The sequence below is a fragment of the Micrasema longulum genome, unplaced genomic scaffold, assembly GCF_059751315.1.
Source record: "Micrasema longulum isolate JH-2025_06_02 unplaced genomic scaffold, ASM5975131v1 h1tg002599l, whole genome shotgun sequence".
Taxonomy (NCBI): domain Eukaryota; kingdom Metazoa; phylum Arthropoda; class Insecta; order Trichoptera; family Brachycentridae; genus Micrasema; species Micrasema longulum.
The window spans coordinates 48,653-73,263 of NW_028279734.1; the positions used below are offsets into that span (position 1 = coordinate 48,653).

The 24,611-nt window shown below is 29.8% G+C and overlaps 2 protein-coding genes across 3 annotated transcripts in view; one reads left to right on the forward strand and one right to left on the reverse strand.

Annotated features, from left to right (window-relative positions):
• LOC148271893 (beta-1,3-glucosyltransferase) overlaps positions 1-12,942 on the reverse strand; it is a 47,772-nt gene extending 34,830 nt beyond the window's left edge. Inside the window, exons 1-2 of one of the 2 annotated variants that reach the window (XM_088240787.1) lie at positions 12,739-12,942; positions 5,066-5,110 (exon numbers count right to left, since the gene is read on the reverse strand). In XM_088240787.1, the coding sequence (XP_088096913.1) occupies positions 5,066-5,110; positions 12,739-12,751 (58 nt within the window). In that variant the 5' untranslated portion in view covers positions 12,752-12,942. The remainder of the gene's footprint in view (positions 1-5,065; positions 5,111-12,738) is intronic. The other variant, XM_088240788.1, reaches the window with a different exon arrangement.
• A 97-nt stretch (positions 12,943-13,039) lies between these two features.
• Positions 13,040-24,606, forward strand: LOC148271894 (peroxisomal acyl-coenzyme A oxidase 3-like; the record flags this gene model as incomplete). Its single annotated transcript, XM_088240792.1, has 9 exons — positions 13,040-13,156; positions 16,049-16,118; positions 17,679-17,820; positions 18,171-18,308; positions 18,925-19,240; positions 21,479-21,653; positions 22,832-23,111; positions 23,898-23,982; positions 24,482-24,606. Coding segments are annotated over exons 3-9 (1,254 nt in total), but the record flags the coding sequence as incomplete, so codon positions are not given.
• Between the last annotated feature and the right edge of the window lie 5 nt (positions 24,607-24,611).

The window sequence follows — 24,611 nt, forward strand, 5'->3', positions numbered from 1 at the left end:
AATTCATTTTTGCCTTTCTTAATTCATTTGATAATGTGTTTTTATATTCCTTATATTGCCTTTTAATAGTTTCTGAAGCATTTATCATTTTTTGCATGGTATACAATGTGTTTCTATATTTGATTATTTCCATTATATCTAGAGTTAACCAGTTATTATCAACCCCCAACCGATATTTTTTCACTTTCGTATCTATGAACTTAGGTTCCGAAATAATTTCTATTAATTTTTCAAATTGATGTCACCTGGTTAACTATATTCCTTAAACAGTTATTATTTCTCACAACATAGGTACATATGCCATTTCGAAAAATGTGTGTATCTATCTCATTTTAAAAATTGACATTTAGGTAATTAAGACTAGGATTTTTGGTATGTGTACTTAAATAAAACATTAATATTTCTTAAGTTATCAACCAGATTTTGACAACCCTAAGGCCTGTAAGTTGCTTGTATGAAAACAAATAGAGTTCGGCGGGTAAATTTGCCTACTTGATTTTAGACGAATATTTTATTAGTTGGCCATTGAAAATATGTGCTAACAACAATTTTGCTCTTGAATTAATAATTATATAAAGTAGTTCTTAGACAAAAACGCTATATGAGCTACATTCCAACAAGTAATGGTTGCGGGCAAACATGGACGAAAATTAAGGTAATTTTGCCCACCATCATAATTTTAAATAGCTTGGAATCGCATTTAAATATGACTGAAATTACAATTGTAACCCAATTCAATGATAAACTAAGTCATCCTTAGAAATTAAAAAGTAAAGCATGGAGTACATTTTTTTGAGTAAATCAACAAAATTGTAAAAAAGCGGGCAAAATTGGATGGTTTCGCAGTAATACAAGTTTTCTTTTCCTACGGAAAATTATGGAAATGGAATCCTTTATATTTCAAAAGATTAATTACATAAAGTATTTTAAACGTGTTTTTCATAAAAAGAAAACCTGGAAAAAGCGAGAATAAAATAAATATGCTAGAACGATATGGAAGGATTTATAAGATTCATTTTCTTTATAAAATTGAAAGAATCGTGTCATGTTTTGAAAGGGAACTCAATAAATAAACGAGTGAAAGGTTCTTAGAAGGAAAGGGGACTGTATAATTATTTTTAAATAATGAAAAACACAAGTTAAAATTAATATCCTTACCTGCTATTTGTGGAGCATATGGCTCTAAACAAAAACAATATGCGGAGTATTTGCAAATATTTGTAGACAAATACCACTGTACTCATTGCAAGTATTTACTTTTAAGTCTCATAAATCACAGATGGAAGAATTGAACAAATATCAATATTCAAAAAAGAATGTTACACATTTAAACCACCATAACAAGGAAGAATGACTGGACAGGTGCCACCGTTTTGTAGCAATAATTCATGGACAGTGTATACTTGTAATGCCGTATTGAACAGACTTCATGAACTCGGCAATAGTTATTCCCGCGTATCTGATAAATTTAGTGTAGGGTATTGTTCCTATAGAAAAAAACATTTTGAACTTTTTCGAAGATGGTGAATGGCAATTATATTTATTTATTTATGCATTTCATAATATATACTTTTTTTTGTTCACTTTGCCCAGCTGTATGAAACAGTACTTATGATTTTCTTGTTATATTACTTTAAAATATTTTATTATTTGATTTGTTTTTTTTACATGTATTCATGAATTGTTTAAACTTTCTACTGAATATGTTGTATAAGTTTTAGGTTAATTTTTTTTTATAAATCTTGTATAATTTTAGATTTAATTTTTTTATAAATCTTAGGTAAAAGGAAGGCTTGCAGGACAAATATAAAATAAGATTTTTTAAATAAAATAAGCTCGTTACATTTAAAAAATACGAATAATAAAACGGGCTTTCACATTCCGTTTTAAAAGAGGTTCTCTGCCTCTATTGAAAAACCCGTTAACAAAGGAAATAAATATTGTGATTATGTTAATTCTAAAAATCGCGGATCAGACACACCGGTGACAACAGTAGATATAAGAAACTATGATAATACAGTTTTTTTTTTAAATATCAGAAAACTTTTCGAAAAGAGAATATCGAGAAACGGAGAACTCGCAGTTTCAAATTTCCGAGAATCATAAATACTCAATCATACTCTTTACCACCAAATAGGAAATAACGATCTACAGAGGTTTCAAATATCTAAAACGATTTTTCTATTTGGATAAGTGGCCACACTGAAAAAGGTTAGACCCAAAGATATTATAAAGGAATAAATAAAATTACTTTGTTTTGTTAATATAACCCTGAAGAGGGCAACGTGAGTTGCCGAAACTAGTCGGTTGTTATAATAAATAAATGGTTTATAAAACAAAGTAATTTTATTTATTCCTTTAAAATATAACAAGGAACTACAAAGTTAGTGCTACAAACATCCAAAATACCAAAGATATTATTTTTTGGCTTACCTAAAGTTAGGTAATGAAAATAATTGACATTAAGGATTTTTTAATATGAAAAAAATATTTATAAACCCTTACGGATTTTTACATTAATTTTACAAAAATAGTATAAACATTTTTCATTCATACTCTGTTGTTCAAAATAATATTTTTTACATCTTTTGAAAAGTTTGTCTGAGTCTTTTGTTTAGTTTTGTCTGGTAGTTTATTGTATACTTTTAGTACCCGGTTCATTAGTCTTGATTGTCCTTGTCTTGTTTTAGAAAGTTGTGTATGGTATTTGTCTGATATTCTCGTATTATGTCCATGTTGACTACATTTTTTTACAAGTTTTAGTTCTTTGTCTACATTTACATTAGTGGCTAATTTATGGATAAATTTTAATGATTCTAGTTGAAAGAGTTCAGTTATATTTAATTGCTTAGTTTGTTTAAAAAGTTCTCTAGTTGCAGTTAGATAGGGAAGGTCATATACTAACTTAAATATTTTATTTTGTTGTCTTTGTAGTCTGTTTATGTCATTTTGATTTCCTGTTCCCCATAGTAGTTGCATATAACATATTTTAGTTTTTACATAGGCTGATATCCTGTTAGAATTTAAGATCAACAGTTTGAACCTTATTGTCAAATCATTTTCTTTTAAGACTGAAGGTGCTATATATTTCCTCACACTATTATTACAAGTAGAAAACATGTAAGTTTGTACATATTATACGTATAGGTATAAAACGAGCACTTTTTAATGTTAAATATTATGTAATCTTGGTTTAGATTGAAGATTGGATAATCGATATAATATCGATATTAAGACAGTTTCTATCGCTATGGCGGGTGGCGGTGGCGTGATCTTCCGTATTTAATGTCGCCATAACCGGCGAGATGTATCGGATTATTTCGGAAAAGCGGGAAATTTGACGTAAAAAATGTTCAGCCATGGCGGCGGTTCGCCTGACGCGGGAGGACATAAAATAGAATTGGTTCGACGACACGCGAGCTTCGAAGATTAATGGCCAGAAGAATATCATTGTAGATATTAGATACACAAAAAAACATTATTTGTAAAAAATAAAACCGAACTGCACAAATACCATGACGTCCATATTATATGAACGTATCGTAGAATTATAATATACATATTATTATATTTGAAAAATGTGAAAGCGTTGCACATGCACAGTTGATTAATTACAAATTTACTGAAATGCAGTGAGGGGGTACAATTAAAGCTTTTTAAAAATGAAATTTTCAATGATAATGTATTGTTTTAATAAAGGAAAAGAAATACTGGCGTTCTTATGATTTACTTAAATATTTCAATTTAAGAGCCATTTTTGGCTAGTAAATAGCCGTGTTAGGAAAATTTGGAACCAGTTCTGGTAGAGTGAGGTTTAAACATTAGACTTAGACCGATCGAGAGTCCGCGACAGGCTATGGGACCACAACCCGGTTTTGTGGTGATTTATAAAGTAGGCCAAATATAAATAGGTAAATCATAAGAAAGCGAATATCTATATTATTTTTAATAAACCTACATCAATAGAAATTTTAGAATACAAAAGTTATTATTATTTACCAAATTAACCCGAGAGAAAGAAATCTAAGAAGATCCTGAAATTAATCATTGAAATAAAAGGAAGAAATCCTTAAACTTCGCTCCGAAAAAACACCGAAATATTGTATTGTAAATTAATAAATTGGTGCTGTGTTAGGTTTATGTTTTATGGGATAATATCGTTGTATTATACCAATATAGCACTGTGTGCACAACAATAAATATAAATAATTAAATAAAATTATGTATTAAATATTTTCAATAAAAAACACGCCGAGTCATTCTGAAAATACAGAAAACAAAAGTAATTTGTATTATTTACCATCCAACATTGACCCTATCAAATGATATTTTTATTGAGTAGACTATAATTAATGTAGGTATTTAGGTTAGTAATAAATTAAGGTATTCATATGTCACAATATTATATCCAGAGATTAAATCTTGATATTATTCAAAATATTGCGCAAAAAATATATTTTTTGGGCTATCTACATAAATGGCTCAAATTATAAAAGGTTGTCTGTCTTGAATATCAATACATCAAATTGAATTATTTACATATATTTTTAATCGCTCAGGGGGGAATCGGTAGGTACCTTAATAAAAATACCAAGAAATTTATGGTACCAATAACGGCTGGTTGCATGTGCACTGATTTATTTTCCTGGAAGTTGTAACGCAGAAATAAACGCGGTATCGATTCTCTGATTGTAAAACAAAAATTTTTAGAATATAAGAAAGCACGAAGACACTTGCCATTTCTGCGAACTCACATTAATACACGTATCTAAATAATACGAGGTATCAATTGTAAAAAAACATTATTATGATATGTACGTGTTTGGAGTCAATCGCTTTGAGTAAAAAATAAATAATAAATTAAAACATAATTTTGAGTTTATGGCAAATGGAAAGGGATGACGCGATAATAATTATTGGAAGATGGTTTATCCAAATATTTCGACTTAAGAACCATCAACTTACGTTCTGTAATCCATATTGGATGTGACGTATTCGGTGAAATTTACCATATTGGTTAATACAGAACGCCTCTTCATAAACATAAACTTAATTTTATACTTACGGAGAGCGGTGACAGCGATCACAGCGTGAACCAAAATAAGGAAAACTGTAACAATAAAAATATGAATTAGTACCTAGAATAAAATGTACACTTCCCTTCTACTTCAGGCCGATTAGGCTATTATAATAGCCAATGCAACCGAACATTGACTGGTTCTATATTTAAGAAAATGAAAAATACGTATATTTCGCGTGCTCGGAAATCCCGTGTACAAAATTGCCGTGCATGTGGAATGGTCGAATCAAAGTGTTAACGAGAGTTGTTTTTAATCCATTTCTATTGGAAAATTATAAAGGAATTAATACAGGCTATAACAAAAGGTAAAACAATAAAAATAAAGCGGTATTGCATTTTGTAAACAATAATAAGTACATAACTATTTTTAAGTAATATACTTAGGCTATCGTAAACTTAAACGGTAATGTTACCATTTAGAAGTTGTAGTTCTACGCTTCATTAAAAGTTTTCAGGTTAAAAACCTATTGAAATTAATACATTGCGCTAATTTTCATGGATTACGGTCGTTAATCAAAATAAACACACATACATTTAAAAACAAATGATTTATTTGATTTATTAACGGCCATAGCCAATTTGTACAAAATGTATAACAAAGTTAAAAGATAAATCAGATAGATAGATTATAAAGTTGACAAATAGTTAAAAACATTTCAACACGCGATTTTTTATAAAGTTTAAAAACCTTTTTAAAAATTATTTCGATAAGAATAAAACAAATAATAACCACTAACGTTAATTCACAAAAAAATGTATCAACGTTTAGAGCGTTGAAATATTAAACTTAAAAACAAATATGATATTATATCTAATTGTATTATAGAAAAAATTCATTAAATTAAAAACGCCAAATTCTGATAAACAAAAATTTACGAGGTTCATAATATCAAATTTACCTGACAACAAAATGAAAACTTGTGAACATAACATCGTAGCTCGTTTTACGCCGGCGGGCAACCGATTTTCATCGAACGAAAGCTCTACGAACGTTCCTTCTACGACGGTTACGTCGGTGACACTAAAGCGACTAAAGCTACGAAGATGGAAAGGGAATGGTAGAAGTTCGGAGTTCTTTCTTTAAATTCAAAATTGTCCTCTCTCTAGGTAAGATCGGTGAACTCCGCTTATGGCTGTAGCTCGGAAGAAGATTTGCGTTAAATGAACACAATCGACAGCTGATATCAATTATTGCATTTACTCCAAATTAGATATGTACGTATACATTATTATTTTTGTATTTCGGTTTACATAAATTATGAGGACGGAGAATTTTGATAAATGGGTATTCGAACATTGTTTTCCTGTCACTGTCTTTCAGAGATGCCTCCCCGATACTTTGCGAAAAAGACAACTGCATGTCAGACCTTTTGTTTCTTTGTCTCGTTTTCCGCACCTCAAAACTGAACCGATTTAGTTAGTTTAGTTTAGTTATTTTTTAGAGAGAGTATCAGAATAAAATGTTCTGTGTAGGAACTTCTTGCGTTTTTCAAAAATAGTTATATTTGTATACCGAGCGCCTGAAGAGAGCAGATAAAACTGTGTTTTTTACGGGTTTGGATGGTTCTAGTTCCCATAATAAACTATTTTTAGAAAACTAAACAAAAGGACACGCCAATGGTAAATATCTATAGTGTGTAAAAAAATATTTGCTCTAGTGGCATAATCAAGAGAGAAAATACGGGAATACGTTTGTATGAAGAAAAGTCGGACCGCGTTTCCTCTTAAGATTAAATATTATTAAGCATACTTACAAAATTTCACTAAAACATCTTCAAAAAACCGTTCAGATAAACGTAAAAACAGTGGTTTAACTTTTTATTGGTAGGTAGGTAACTAGGTACTTGTTCATGATTGAATTCCAGAACTTAAAATAATTCATTTTCAAATATTAAATTTAAGTAGGTACCTATTTATGTTTGAATTATAAAATATAAAATGACCAATTTTCGTATATATAATTCTGATTGCAAATGTCAAACTCGGCTCTTCTCACCAACGGGGGTGCATTTTTCTAGGAATGCGATTTTCAAAAAATTATTGAATGTCAGTTAATATTATTTTAGTATTACCAAATATCCAGTAAAAATAAATAAATGGGTAGAAATAATAAGGAATTTAAGGAAATAATCTGATTGGGATTAATAAAAAACGATTTTTGTTCATTCACATTAGTTTTTTTGTAGACGTCGCTCAGTACGCAACTCCCGATTTGAATTCAACTATGCCGTGTTGTGACGTTTTAAAGTTTAGAAATGCTGCTGGGATCAACAAGAAACAGGATGGGATAACATTTCATGTGTTAGTAGCGAATGCATGTGTAAGTAGCAAATGCATTACTCAATTTTTTTTTTTTTTTCCACCTGTCAGATTGTCAAAGAAAACAAAATTGACATTTTGTTGGTGTTGCCAGGGTAGTCAATTTATTTACGCTACTTTTTATTAATAAGAACATTGGTTTTAATTGATTAAGTGGAATTTTAGCTTCCCTGCTGATGAAAGAAGGAAAACGGAGTGGATAAAAATAATACAAAAAGTACGGCGAGATGAGTTTTGGAAACCAACAAAGGCAAAGCATAATTTGCTCAATGCATTTTGAGGAGAAATATTTTTATGACACAAAAGGTCATTTATCTAATTGTAAAACTCTAAAGATGTGTTCTATTTCTAAAAGGCAATATTATAAAAAAAGCTTACTCAACAGAGAGGTAATTAAAACTATTGGGTGTACTGTATTGATATTTTATTATTAAAAAGGTATTATTTATAGGAATGAGGAAATTGGTAAAAAGTTTTACTGGACTCTTCATTCGAAAAAAATCGTTGATGTCTTTCTCTCAAAAATATTTAAAATGTATTTATTTTGGACAAGGCATAAACTTTCAATTTCTTTCTCTTTCATACAACATTCTTCGAATCCCGGCACCACGGTATATATCTGAGAATTTAGTTTAACTTTCTAATCATGGACTAGCACTTTGCTCATCTAATGAGAGAACTTACGAAAATTAGACCTCTCGGATTAAACAACGCCGTGGTGGATATTAGACCGACATTATCTTTAAAACATCAAATATTATTTAATATGAAATAATAATATCCGATTTATGTAAAATTAAATTTGTTTTATATTTTAAGTTCAAAGTTAATTAATTCAATTACTCTTATTAAATAGAGGCTAGCGGGTTATTCCTTTAATAAAAAATAATCAAAAAATGACCCTTTACTGGTCTACTCTGTTGTGTCAATCAATGTTTCCCCGTGTACAATAAGATTTCAGAGAAATTAACAAATTGCTTTTTAAAAAAATTCTTATATTTGTGTTATGTTTTTCGCTATCTGGCAACATTACGCGGCGACTTCACGCATGCGCGCGGCGACAGTGGGGGGATTTTCGGACACAGTCCGATGTATTCAAATATGATTCTACGCTCCTTCTGGATTATTCTTAATTCTATGGATTTACCATTGTACGTATAATAAGGTATATTTTATAAAGCAATTTTAAAAATAATTTTTCGGGAAACACATTATGTTGACACCTTTTCGAAGGTGTAATTAGGAAGTTCAGTGGTTTTTTTTATGTATCGTATTATCAGCGCTCTGAATTTTTAAAGTTTTGTAATTTTGAAATTACTCCGCAGGTGCAGTTATAAGTTCTCTTCGAAAAGTTCTGCTGATTGGGAAGTTGGCTTCCCGGAAAGAATAAAAAAAATATATCACAACACTATCATTGGTTTATCCAAGTGAACTTGTGACGTAGTTCATTTATATTAAAATGGTTTCATACATTTTCGAGAAACTTCGACATTCAATTAAATGCTCTAATTTTTACCGCGTGTGAGAAAACTTTTTTCATAACCAATTTCCCGTAGCGCTTAAATAAATCATAATTTTCATACTTCAAATATTGAATAATATGAATATTTTGAATAATATAAATATGAATATTTTTGGTACGAAAAGATACAACATAAAATGAAAGATAAAACGATTTAAATCATCATCATCATTTCTTTAACCACACCTTATGGAGCATAGGGAACTGCATCGGTACACCAATCGCAAGGTATCTCAATCATTTTATGTAACAATCATGTAATATGATTAGTATTACGCTTCAAGCGCCAATGAAAGTTAAGAATGTTTACGTAATAGATTAAAATAAAAAAACTTGGTTTTTTAGGCACCACTTAAATTTTTGAATTTATAATCAAACTAGTTTTGGCAACACATTTAGTTACAAACTAACCCTGAAAAAGGCAATGGGTTGCCGAAACTAGTTAGTTTGTAAATTTCTAAATAAAGCTAGTGAATTTACGAGAGTCTCCATCTAACAAGGCTCAGCCTGTTCTAAGATAGAGATTTTTTTATGTTTTAAAGTTCAGAGTAGATCTTTAGTAATACAACAATAATGAAACAAAAAATGTACTTAATTATAAATACACAGCTTACTAAATATAAGAATTTGATGATAATTATTATAAAAAATTAAAAGTATTATTAAGTAATATTTGTGCTAAGAATACAAAATATTACTTTAACATAAATCATGTAATAAAATATATCATATAATAAAACACAAATATAAAGTAATGTAATACATAAGAATATGAACCAATTATTATTCTATATAAAGTAATATGTTTATTAGTCTCTACATATATATTCTTCAAAATACTTGTAAGGCTTATAATAATTGTGCAGCTAAAACATTTTTTGCCCATATTTAGGTAAAATCTTACCTTATCCGTGTTGTATTACATACAGAAATAATGGATAGTTTATAGTTAACATTAATTCTTTTTCATAATGTACATTTTTGAAAAAATATTTTAATACTTTACTTTTAATACCTTGTTTACATATTTAAGGTCCTTAATGACTATCCGAATTTGTTTTTATTTATAATGAGGGGTTGGCATATAATATTGGATACATATTAATTTATTTTCCCAGTATCTTATAAAACATCTCCAATGAAACGGGTTGTGGTTCGATGGTAGTGTTGTGGGCTCATGGATCAAAGGTGCAATGTTCGAATCCAGTTATACCACATTTAAATTTTTCTAGCACAAGTTATTTACGATATTTAGTCAATGGTTTAAAATATAAAATATTCTAGCAAATAATTTTTTTTTTTTTAAATCTACAGTTTAGGTGGTTTGAAAACATTAAAAATCATCAACAGAATTTTGCGTTTGTCCAATAGTTAGTAGTGTAGTGGATTAAATCCACTAGGGATGGAAGTATCAAGAAATACGAATGTCAAAACATGGCCAGAAATGTGAATGTTCACAGTGTAAAAAGTAATACCTTAAAACAGCGAATGACAGATCAAAACTCCCAGAAAAGAAAAAAAAAACACTGAACTTCCATGAGGAAGTTCAGAGTCTTTTTTATCTTTTTTATTTGTTAATAGAATATTAAACTAAGCCAATTTTTTATTTTTTAAAATTTTTATATATCGTATTATCAGCGCTATTTTTTAAAGTTTTGTATTTCTGAAATAACTCCACGTGTGACGTCATAGGTTGTTCTATGACAGTTCTTCCGATTGGTTCATTTACGGTGACCAAACCGGATATCCTTCGAAGCTCTCATATCATTGGATGGTTCATATGAACCAGTGACGTCATTCAAAGTAGTGCGTTTTTATTTATTAAATTATTTTTTTTCATACATTTTTAAGAAATTTTACTGTACAATTCAATGCTCTAATTTTTACTCCAATTTACCTTATACACATGCCGTTTAAAAAGGGTAAACCTATACATGAAATTTGCTACCAAACTTTGATGTCTGAGTTGAGGTTACCATTGCTCTCCACCAGAAGGACAATTGCTGACCTAACTCTAATGTTCAAAGTGGTATGCACCATAATAGATTGCCCCAAATTACTGTCCCTGATAAACATTCGTGTACCCACAAGGATCACCAGACTCCAATGCATGTTCCAATGTGAGTACAACAGGACAAACTACACTCACCATTCTCCCCTGGCTCGCATGCACAGAACTGTTAATTATTATGCAGGGCTGTTGGACTTACTCCGCACCACTATTGCTGTAATTAAATTAGCTATTCGATCCGTTAAATGGCCATCCCCTCAATTCTCCTTTTTTTAATGTGTTTTTCATTTTAATTCTTCTTTACTTCCTTTCCTTTTAAAAAAATCATAAAAGTGTAATAATTATGATTTTATGTTATTTACTATAATTATACAGGGTTTTCTTTAAACCCTGTCACATCCGAAACCACAATGATCAGTATTGGCAAGAAGACATATTGGCATATTAAAAAAAAAAAAAAAACAAAGAAAATTTAAAAAAAATAAATAAAAAAACAAGTGGTTGCTTACTACTGAAGGGGAGAAGTGAGGAGAGCGCGGCGCAGTATCAGATTCCCCCCTCCCCCTCCTCGTTTTCTCCCCCGCAGAAGGAAGCAACCATTTGCTTTTTTTTGATATTTTATTTTTTTGAATTGTATTCATTCTAAAACATTATTTTAGTGAGCCAATATGTCTTCTTGCTTATACTGATCATCGTGGTTTCGGATGTGACAGGGTTTAATGAACACCCGGTACACTTCTTAACTGTATATTGTAAGAGCCCTCTGAGCTTTTAATAAAAAAAATTAAAAAAAGTAACTGGTATGCACATTTACAAGAACATCACAAAATGCATAGAAAATAAATTACTTACTAAAATTATTATTAAAATACTATACATTATCACATAATTTAAATAATAAAATACTTCTTAACATAATGTGTGGAACAAATGATACAACCATAGAATTATAATTTAATGGGTAAAACAGATACAAGTATATGGCGAGAGTGAATGGTAACGTAGGATGAGGATGGTCAAAAAAGACTTGGTGTGATCAGAAAAACCAAAATCTCAAATCTGATCATGTCAATAGCAGACACAATGAGAAAGAAGCTAGGAATGTATGTCGGGAAAGACGCATGTGGCATGTCTACCCCTAAGGAGAAATGGCCCGCTTTAACAAACAGCTGTGAAATCGGTGAGTACAAACCTTGACAAACGAGCACCAGTCTGTTTTTGGTTATTATTAATTATATTAGTATCGCGGTGAGTTATTTTTAACAGTTAAATAAATATGCAGGATTGAATTATGTACAATTCACTCTTTCCAACCTTTTGACGTACCCACATGTAAGATACTTTGCTACACATGATAACTGGTGATTAGAGAGTTAAATGTGATAAGTGTTGTAGACTTGTAGATAAGTCTAGCTGTAACCTGTAACTTTAGATAGACAAAATGGTGTTTTTAATGGGCATCTCTGTTTATGTTGTTTAGGTAATTGTTAATTTAAATTTTGTTGAGTCATAATTACTTAGTTATTCAATATCCTTTTACAGAGCTTCGTGAAATGTATTTTTAACCGCATCTTACTGGTTGCAAAATTTTATGGTAAAGCAATGGATGATTCATAATATATATATTAACAAAAGTAAATGCATTGGAATTTTCGAGTAGACTGTTTCATTTTCATGCGAAATTATGTATTTGTTTACTAAATACGCAATTTGAGTGTTAAATTAGAAAATAATTTTAAAAAAGCGATCCTTTGAATGATAAAAATAAAAATGCATGCGATAATAAAGTAATGTTTATTTCCTAACCTACTACATTCATCTTCAGTTGATGAAAACTTCATAATACCAACACTCAAAAAATTTAAAGAAAAGCCGGCTGCACAATTTCAATAATTTATTTTCATTTTGCCTGTTTTAGTTTTATTGTGTTGGGCACTAAAGAAAAATAATATTCCACACTACACTAACTCACCGACATACCGACCGACAACTGACACCAACTTGACACTGACAGTTGAAGTTGACAGATAAAATTCAAATCAAAATAATTAAGATAACAATAAAAACAGTGACAGCAACATGACAATAATTATATTTCCATATTTTGCTTTCATCTCTGCACATCTCTGTCTTCATTTCTCATCTGTCAAAGCTTTTTCTAAGTGTCAAAACTGTCAAAGTCTGATTTCAAAATCCAAAATTTTATTGTACTCTGCTTTCTAATGTAAATATACCTTGTGAAAAATTATAACAAAATTTTTGAAAATGTATAAATCATGAATTCGTGATTTTTGGAAAATATAATACATTACATTTCGTCTGTGGAATCAAAACCAAATAAATATAGCATATCATCATAGAATTTATATTTTATAATTCTATGCATATCATTTTCTATACATATTTAATAAATCTGAGTAACAGTTTGTTGTTTTTATATTCTATAATACTATTATCTCCTGGACTACGACCGGAAAAACCTGTTTCAATCACGTATTTGCTCAATATGGTGCATATATCTGAGGATTTTATTTCATAGATTTTCATTTCAGTAAGAAGTTAGTCAAATAAGTAGGTAGATAAGTAGTTATTTATCCTCAGCAGCAATATTTTATACATAAAACAATGTTTTTGTACTCATACAATCTTTCATCTGTGCTGGGTTAATTTATATTTATTATTTTAAAATTCATTATCAAAGTAAGTATACATTATCTTAAGAATGGTTCTCAATATTTTAAAACCAAAAATAATAAAACGGTATTTTTGTATTCTTTTGGCCAGTCATATTTATTGTATGTATGCATTAACATATTAATACATAGACAGGCCCAATAGAGTAAAATATTTTTTTAAATATAAGTTGTGACACAGAAACGTACCCAGTTACTAAGTTTTTTTTTAAACCAAGGCTGCATTCAACAATCATGCATATGCTACCAAAAATTGAAGTATACCCATTTTTGGTGTATAAAAACTTTGTATTTTAACGTTAACAATCAACATTCGTTTTTCGTGGATCCCAATCAAATTCTTTCCATAAATTCCTTATTATTTTGACACATTTATTTATTTTCACTGGATTTAAGAAAATGCGAAAATAATATTAACTCACATTTATTATACAGTCAATCTTGGTAATTATGAGAAAAATGAGACTGACTGAATTTGCTCGTCATAACCATTACTTGTTATACCAGATACAGTTTTTTTTAAATCCAATTGCCACTGCATGTTGTCACTAAATTAACAAATAAATACTTATGTACTTAAAATTCATACAGATAATAAAAATATTCATAAATTGTTTACAATTCATACCAGTTTCTAAATCATCTCTTGTAAATAGACATATTTAATGTTTAAGTGTCATTTAAAAATTACAAAAGAAGTTGTTAATTATTATTATGTGGTGCCGAGCCGGTACTTAAGTTCACAAAGCTTGGATTTTTAACACGCAATTTCAACTATATGTTTGACACTTTTTTTATGTTTTCGGTGAAATCACCAATTAAGTACTTGGACACTTACCCAGCAGCATCGGTCCTAAGTTAGCCGACATTTGTATTTTATTACTTAAGTTCTTATTTTAAAACGATTGAATAGTTTTTGCTCAACATTGTTAATAAAGTCTGAAATAAAATATGTATAAGCGTGGCGGTGCATTCTTCTGGCAATACAGCTAGTATTTCTCTAATGTGAATTGTGATTGATGCAAGTTACTGTATGTTAAACAACCTTGAATGAAGATAATCTTTGAGTAGCCATTCAGCCAGCTCCTTCGGGAATGATTTTCTTTAAGTCTCCTCTCCGAGGTAGAGCAAAACCTAAGACAGCTTTAATTTAAATAAAATTACTGAAACCTTCGTCCCTTTCTCGAGAATACCACTCTAGAATAGATTTTACTTATTATCAGAGTGTATTTTATGATGTCATCAAGCATATCTTTTGTGATGAAAAGGTTAAAGATCTCATCATGTTTCAAATATCACCCCGCGGGAGGAATGTAACAGAAGGCGCTGTGCCCGCGAAAACAAAATATATATTTTGTAAAATCTAAATGCGTGGAATGACATTCCGCTTTGGAAGCCATAGTTTATTAGAATGAGGAAGTTCAGTGCTACTGGAAATTGGATATGAAAAATGTTTTTGTACACACCGTAAAACTTAGAGCATGAACTTGTACTGCAAAGTTTCTTAAAACTGTATTGAAAACGAAAAAAAAATATTTTATCAATGTTTGAGTATGTCCAAATGCTTGCAGACTGGCTGGATTTCCTCCCTAGGAAGTTATTCATATTTAAATTTATTTAGTGTGTAAAGTGGCCACTTAAACCTGCCAATGACAGGTCATCATCCCTGTAAATGCCTAGACTTCCATATTACCTTCTCAAAAATGTTTTCCCTCTCTGATGAAATAAGTTAAAAATAATATTTTAATAAAAAAAAACTGCTTTGAACGACGTCATTAGTTCTTCCGAATTAACCAATAATAGAGTGTTGTGATGGATTTCCAGTTTATGAGACGCCTATTTACTAATCAGCAGAACTCACTGAAGAGAACTTGTGATTTCACACGTGGAGTAATTTCAAAATAAAATCGAAAATACGATACTTCTATTTTTATTTTTAAAAAAATTGGCTTAGTCTGATAGTCTATTAATAAACAAAAAATATTAAAAAAACACCGAACTTCCTCATCTAATTAAGGAAATATAATTTTACATCTGCCTTAGTTTTTCGTAGAAGTAAAGAATTATTGAATTTCTGAAATGGGCATAATAATATTATCACGGCCAAATGTGTAAAAGCAAATAACATTAAATTAATTATTCCTTTATTCATTTATATAAATGATTTTTTTTTATTACTATAAATACAATTTAACTTTAGAAAAACAAAAACGTCCGTCAAGGCATCAAGTGTAAATAATGTTTTTTCCTCACTGGTGTTGCATTAGTATTTCCATAATTTTTAAATTAAAGAAACTGTCTTAATTTGAATTGATATATTGTAATTGTTATTTAAAAAATAATATTTAAAGTGTTTACTAATATTCTTTTTTTCATGTCACTGTTTCATTAAAAAATACCTAAAAGACATTTTTTTGTTTCAGTTGGAAAACACTGATTGAATCCACAATCAAAATAAAATTCACAATTCATCTTTGCTCTCTGTTATTATTGGTGGGTCATGTTATCATCATCAACCTTTGGAGCAAAAATAATTTATATTACTGGTTCAATACGAGATATTACCAAATATTTTTCTAGTCAATAAGGAAGTTCTTAATGTGTTTCTGTTTTAGAAATTAAATAGCTGTAAAATCTACAATCAAAGATTTCTCAAAAAAATCATTGTTTAAAAAAAGTGTAATAGTTAGGAGTGTAAAATTACATTCAGATTTGGGAAAGGAATCCAGTAAGATTGAAATGTTTTATTTTATTTTATATTGGCATATTGTGGTAATTGAACAGTTTTTTAAAAACTGTACAGCAAAGCAATTTCTTAATTATTTATCATATTTTACCTTTTGAAAGAAAGAGGTTTAATTGTAATTTTAATTTAATCAGTCTAATTTTCTGTCTTCTCGGTTCAGTGGTTCACTGTGTACGCTTGAGTTCATATATGAAATTCTTAGTTAGTGCTAACATAATTCTGTAGAATGTGATTCTTGAAAAAGTATTTTTATTATTGTAATTTATTATTGTAATATATTAGTACCTTAACCCTAAGCGTACATCCTCGTTTATTTTAAAGAAACTATTTGAGCTTCTATCATTAAAAGTAATTTTTTATTAAGGCTGATATAATAAATCTTTATTCATCAGTTTGTTGTTTTTTGGTGTTGGATAAAATAATATTATATTAAAACAAATAGGCCATTCTGTCTGCTCTTTATATCCAAAATATTGTACTGTAGAAATATGAAAATAAACAGTTCATAATATGCAGTGCTTACCATAAAAACTATTAATTCATTGCCACAGTTTTTTATTTTTGAATAAAAAATTGTGATTAATTTGTTAAGTTATTACAGCATAAATTTATCAGAACAATGACCCAATCTCAATTCCTCAAGTATTATGAATTCAATGTTTTTTTTACTGAATATAATATATTTATTGTTTTTATTTATTATATACGCTCAGAGGGCTTTTACATGACGGGTACAAGATTAAAATTCAGATGTGAGTTTGTGTTTTGTATGTGATTTGTTCGTACCTTCATTAAATGCATTTTATTTTATTAATACTTATTGGTAAAGGTTTTGTGGGTTGTGTCAAATATTGTTTTGACATAATTTACAAGTTTTCACTAAGTGTACAATGTTGTTGGACTGATGGATGAATGTAAATGTCACAGTGCCACATATTAAAATCCGAATCTGAATTGTTTGAATTAAATTATGTACTTCATAACTAAAATCAATAGAAAATATTTAGCAATATATTGTTTCTGTGTAAAATCTAGATAGTAAATAATCTAATGAAACATCGGTATGCAAATTATTTTCTTACTGTATTATTTGATGTGTAGCATTATTTATTATTTTTTACTTGGAACCTCAAGGATGGTAGGCGAACGCGTCAACCACTACACTACTAGGCGAATTTATCTCTTTTTAGTATTTTTACTTGAGAGCAGCCATCGAGTCCTAAATTCTTGTTTAGGATCATGGTCTATTTCACACTCAGAACTGCTTAGACAAGGATTTGTACATACTTACATATAATTGGTTTCAGATTAAAAATGAAAGAAAAAAATATAAAGGATTTACTGCCGGATTTCCCCCCAGGTCCACTGACGGTATATCGAAATAAAGCATCATTCGATTGGAGAAAGTTAAAACTGGCTATTGAAGGAGAGGAATTGATCAAGTATAAAGTAAGCTATCTTTAACTGATTTGTAATCACATTATTTAAAAAATGTTAATTTTTCTTATTTTTTTTTACATCTGCTCCTAAGTGGAGCATGTGGACATCACCAGACGCCTACAGGAGATATTATCACCAACTAGCACTCTCCCTTTCTCCCGTGAAAATCCCGCATTCCTAAATTCAGCCAAAAAGTGTTCCAAATAAAAGAAGACATGTATGCGTGCTGGCAATATATCAATTTTAGTGGTTTGACTAACACAAATTTTGCTCTTGCAATTTTAAAAAAATCTAAATACAATATTATGTTGTGTAGATTTCTAAAAAATCCTATTTTATGCAATTGTTTAAATTTTCAGAAAGAAATTTGGTCAATGATAAAAGAGTATGACAGCTCTAAAGATCTTCAAGAAACACTTTCGCCGGATGAACAACGGCACCTCACTCAGAAACGTATGATGCTTATTACAAATAAGGCAAACTTAAATTATGACAAGGTAATGTAGATTTTGATAAATTATCATTAGAACTTAAATTACTAAAATATGTATTTTATAAAACGGAATCTTAATCGTATGATAGGTGCACAAATATTGATCAAATATCTTTGCAATCAGCAGAATGCAAAGATAAGACGAGCATTATTGTCAAAATTGAGAAAGGGATGCTTTATTCGTTTAAATATGTAGAGCGAATAGACAGCGAAAGAATAACAAAAAATATTTATGATGTGAATGTTGATGGATGTAAAAAACGGGGAAGACTGAGAAAGATATGACTTGGCCAAATCCAATAAGTACTTGAAGATGGACATGTCCAAACTTGGAATAATCGGTGTGCATTTATGAGGCGATGCATGAATGTAGAGGAAGCAAGATCTGTATGCAAAGACAGATTGGTTTGGCATTCGTTTCTCTGTACCTACAACTATGGGAAAATGGCTTGATGGTTTGTTGTTGAATATTTGGTTTTCTGGATTTAAAAATGGTATCTTTAAGGCATGATATTCGGTAATAATTATAGTGATGACTTGTTTCTTCCTCAAATATAAAGTTGTTGTAATTACAACTACATACATTAAACAAGAAATGTTCAGTCTAAAAATCATTTCAGATGGTTGAGAATTACAAACTACATACTGCCTGGTGTGAGGCAATTTTTATGTATGATCTGACAGCGGGAATGGCCTACAGTATCACTCACAAGATGTTCACATCTGTCATCAGAAGTTTAGGAACCAGCCGACATGAAAAGTACTTGAAAGATGCAGAAACTAATCATATTGTGGGCTGTTTTGCTCTCACAGAAGTCGCTCATGGATCAAATGCTAAAGGAATGCGGACCACTGCTACGTATGATCCAGAAACTAGGAGTTTTATCTTAAATTCAGAAAACTTTGAAGCAGCAAAATGTTGGTCTGGATTATTAGGTTGGTAAGAGTATACATAGAAGCTTTACAAAAATTACCTGCTATTGTATTTTAAATAAGGTATTTGTTATCGTAGGCCTCATGGTGTAGTGGTCAGCGCATATTGCCTATCATGCAAGAGGTCTCAGATTCGATTCCCGCTATGGTTGACATGCAATATTTATTTAAAAATGAATTTTTACACTAGAATATTTCATAGTTCGCAGACTGGCACCTGTAGCGTAAGACTGATCATCTTACCTTCATGTAACAAAATGATCAAGATACGGTGCAGTTGTGCGGAAAAGGAATGATGAAATGATGATGATTTGTTATCCTGTACTCTTCTTATTCTTTTACATATAAACAAGGTGTTATCTCCATTTTTAACTGCATGAAAATATGATGATTAAATAATGCAAATTATTGTTTAAAATAACAATAAATTAAGTTATGTGCCTATGTAAATTAAAAATCTTATAAATGTATGAAACTTAAGATAACATTTTAACATTTTTTTGTTTTGGCTACAAATTAATGTACGTATACAATAAAATACATTTTACAAATATATTAGCGGGTGGTTTTACAAAGTGTGAATGAAAATATTACTCTCTGAAATCGGAATTAAATCTGGCAGTTGTAAAAAATATTTTTTTATAAAAGAATTTATCGAAAAATTTCAGTTGTTTTTTTTTTTTTTTTTTTATAGTTTAGAAATTATTTCCATGTTAGTTTGAACTAGATGTGTTTTATCAGTATTATTTGTACTAAAATCCATTTCATTTCGTAAAAATTAACAATTATAATGAAAACATTTATAAAAAATACATGAATTTGAACATATTAGGTCACAGGCCAGTTGTCATTTCTCCTTAAATAAAGTAAATAATCAGATGCTCGGACGTGAGTTGAACTATCACGAGTCGTATATCGTGAGTGAATGCTAGTGATGAAACCATGAAAATTTGAATGCTAGTGATGTAGTGCACAATTGTCATACTACAGTGTGTTGAAGTGAGCAGTTTTAACACTTTTAACTGTGTGGACACTACAAACATGCATTAACACTTTTAATTCAGTCTGTTATCGGGCACACTCCACACTCGCACGGTTGTAGCCTTCATGCAGTGTGGCATATGAAGATAGCTCCAAGTTATAAATTCACAGTACCAAGCTAATAATTTTGTTTTGTATGGTAATATGTCCGCCAAAGTATGTATTCTTTGTACTTGAAGTTTTAAAATAAATAACAATAATATTATGATGAATAATATTGGAGAAGGTGATTTCACAGCTAATTTTGCGGTTACATTGTAAATTAGGACTTGTGTACCTACACTGAAATGTTGAAAAATCAATTGAGTTAAAATACATAGAAAATTATTAGTGATGTAGTAATATCGTCACGTAATATTAAAAACACAAACGTAAGATAATATCATAAAAATCAAATTTATTGTCATACATGCCAAGATGTTAAGCTGGTATTACTGATAACCAAATATATACATTGTTTATATATATTTTATAGTAAATATATATATATATATATTGTTCATTGTTCATTGAACCCTGATTAACACCTCACTACAACTTCATACAGTACATTCCTAGCTAATGACATCCTGAAGCTAACTTCATATACAATTTTAGTTAATAAAACACCCGCTAGGTACCACAATGATTATTGATAAGCATTCATATAATACAATATTATTGTCATCCTTGTTGACTGGAAGCGTGGCGTCTTTTGTAATCCGGGTACTCGATGGTCGGGTGAGGTGGTGGAATGGTCTGAGGTCGGGGGTCTGCGACTGAGTTCGGATGTCCAGCGACAAAATGGGCCCGTACAGAGAGAGGACAGACGCAATCAATCATTTCTAGAGTAATAATATATAGTTTTGTGTTAAATTCTCAGGGAACCAACGTAAAATTAAATATTAGAAAATTAATACATTTTCACCACAAATACTTATATTGTGAGTACACTTATAATTTTGCACTGCCTAAATAGTATGTTGGCGGACATAATGTCTATAAAATATTATGTTTCTTAAAAATGCTCCAACGATTTTAGTGTTGAAATATAATAGGGAGAATGAAGTGTAGTGTAACCTGATTGTATTAGTATGTTAGTGTTTTAATGTATAAGTAATATTAGACAGTGGGTATAGAAAGGTTTATAAAAATAAATCATGTGTTTAATCTAATTTTAGTGTGAAAAAAATGTAATTAAGACATTGATTTTATTTTTAGGTAAGCGTGCAACACATGCACTTGTCTATGCTAAATTAATTACTGCAGATGGAAAAGACCAAGGTTTACATACATTTGTAGTTCCTGTTCGGTGTACTAAAACTTTACAAACATTCACTGGAATCGTAGTGGGAGATATGGGAGAAAAGATGGGGCTTAATGGTATTGATAATGGGTATGTTATTTTTTATACCTTACTGCAATGTTAATTATCCACAAAAGCGATTTTCTTTAATCCTAAATTTTTATCACCTGTTGCTAGTTTTCTCTATAAAATATTTTTTTATTGAATCAATTTGTGAGTTTTATTTATTTTTTTCCCTCCCTAAACATGAGCATCTTACTCCGTTAGATAGGTAGAAATGTAAAGTGTATCATGTAAAAAAATAATAGAAATTGTATTCTTTATAATCTACGTCCATAAATTGCTTATCAAATGCAGAAGTTGAGCAAAATACATAAGAAAATGTTAACGTGAAAACATGCAATTGATTAATTTAATCTGACTGTGCCATTTTTAAAACCTTTCAATTTTAGTAAAATTGAAGGTATAATCAAATCTAATTAATAATTATCTTGTTTTAATTTATCTTCTTATTTTTTGGGAACACTGTTTAATTATTTTTAATTTCGGTTATTTCTATTGTTATTGAAGATAACATGTTGTTTTATTTATATGGTGAAATTGGCTCTGCACCATTCACTTTTTTTACTGGAATCAAATTGTTATTCTTAAGCATTACTTCAATAAAAATCATCTTGTAAACTGGTAAAAATCATTTTGGCGATATGAAACATTATCAAACTTTAAAAAATATAATGACATTCTAATTAAAACTCTCTATTCTTTAAATACAGTGTGTCCGTCGGCAGATTTGACCCTTTTTATCAGAAAGTCGCTTTGTGACTTAATGCTTTATGCCTTAATGCTTTATGCCTTAATGTTTTATGCCTGGCTCCCAAAATCATTTGATCTTACCCCGTGTCATTTTCTTTTGTGAGATATCTCAAATTTTACTCGTACAGCAATTCGCCTTCGACAATAAGTACCTTACAGGAAAATATCCAACGTGAGATTGCAGCTATAAGTCCAGATCTCTACGAGCAAATTTTTGCCAGTTTGGGATCTTGATTTCAAGAGTGTTAGCAACAAAACGGACAGCATCTTGGTCAAGTTAATTTTAAAATTAAAATTCGCATTATTTCTGATTAGGAAATTAAATAAATTATATTTTATATAGAGTATTATTATTATAATTTTTATTGATTTTTTAAATGTCAAATCTGCCAGCGGATATCCCGTATTATCTAAGAATTTTAAAAATCTTAAAAAAGTTTGTTTTTTTTTTCCAGATTTATGATGTTTAACGCCTACAAAATTCCAAGTGAAAATTTACTAAATGGTCTGGGAGATGTGGATGAAGATGGAAATTATTTTTCACCTATTGAAAATCCAACGTTGAGATTTTCAATGTCTCTGTCCATTTTGTCAAGTGGACGCGTCCAGATTACCGCCATCTCTACATCCTTCCTGCAAAAAGCAATCACGATAGCCATCAGATACTCAGCCGCCAGGAGACAGTTTGGACCAGAAAATGCTGAAGAATATCCAGTTCTTGAGTATCAACAGCAGGTAACTTAACTTGTATTGAAATTATAATACATTTTCTAATTTTTTTGGTTATTCTGTGCATAATAATTCAAATTTCATTATCATTAAAATACACTTAAAAAACGAAAAACGAAAACGAAAAAACGAGTCGAGCTTGTTTATTTCTACAAAAAAAAAAAATATTTTCTGCTTCATTATTGTTAACTGATATTATAGTTTGAATGGTTGATTCTTAACTACGATCCTTAAAATTTTTAATAGCATTTTCTGCAAACAAAAAATCTTATGGTTTTATTATCTATGCCCATTTCAAAATTTTATCAATTAAAATGAGGACAGTTATCTTGTCCACTCCCCACCCAATAAACAGATATTAAAAATTTTATGTAAATATGTAGTTATAAATGGAAGTTGTAAATAAGTTATATATTATCTAAAGTGTATGTGATATTAAATACTAACCCACTAACTTGTATGTTTAGTACTAACACATGTGTAAATATTAAAATAAGTCAATCTCAAACTTGACACTGGCTAGAACACCCCCGTTAGGGGTGAAAAAAAGCAAAAAAAAAAACTAAAAAGAAGAAGAAGAAGAGGACAGTTATCACAAAAGGCTCCTCTTTTATATGTATGGACATATATTCATTGGAGCTAATGTAAGTTTTCCTTTCTTCATCATCATCGTCATTCTCTTTCCGCACCGAATTGCATAAAGGGCACTGCATTGGTCTACCAATCAGCGGACCTTTACACGGATATGGTGTTTTCCTCGCTTAGTAAATTAAAATTTATGTATTATTTCAGCAAATTCGCCTCATTCCATATTTGGCTGCTACATATGCAATGCGAATATTTTCAAATTGGTTTTTGGATACACAGACATTAAACGGTAGGTAAATTTTATAGAACACATAAGCATAGTTAAATATTTTTCTAGCTCACTGAACATTTTGTTGTCCGTAGCCAATTTTTTCAGTAACAATTATTTTCCAGTTAATTTAAAATAGTGCATTGAAAGCTAACTTGTACATTATGTTCATTTCAAATATCAGCATTACTTTAATAATTTATATCAACACTTTTTCATGGATTCCATTAAAAAAGTAGAGAATTCATGAACAAATTTAGTACACAAGTATTTATGTTGGTATTTGGTTTCTCCTGTATCATTAATAAATTTCATAAGTTGGCATGGAAAAATGACCATGCATAACAATTGACATAATGTGATTAGTAGTATCGCAGACTACGGATCAGTTATCCATGGTTCAAACCCCTCTCTGCCCCTATTTTAATTATGTATTTAAATTATTAAGCCTAAAGTTGAAATGTTTGGAAATATTACAAGAACGCATAAAAAAATAGTAATTGTTTGAGGTCTTTTCAAGATATAAGTCCAAGAGAAACTGACAAGTTCATGGAAATCCATGCACTTTCTTCTGCTTCTAAACCAGTTTGCACTTGGAATGTGAGAGATGGTATTCAAGCGTGTAGAGAAGCTTGTGGAGGACATGGATA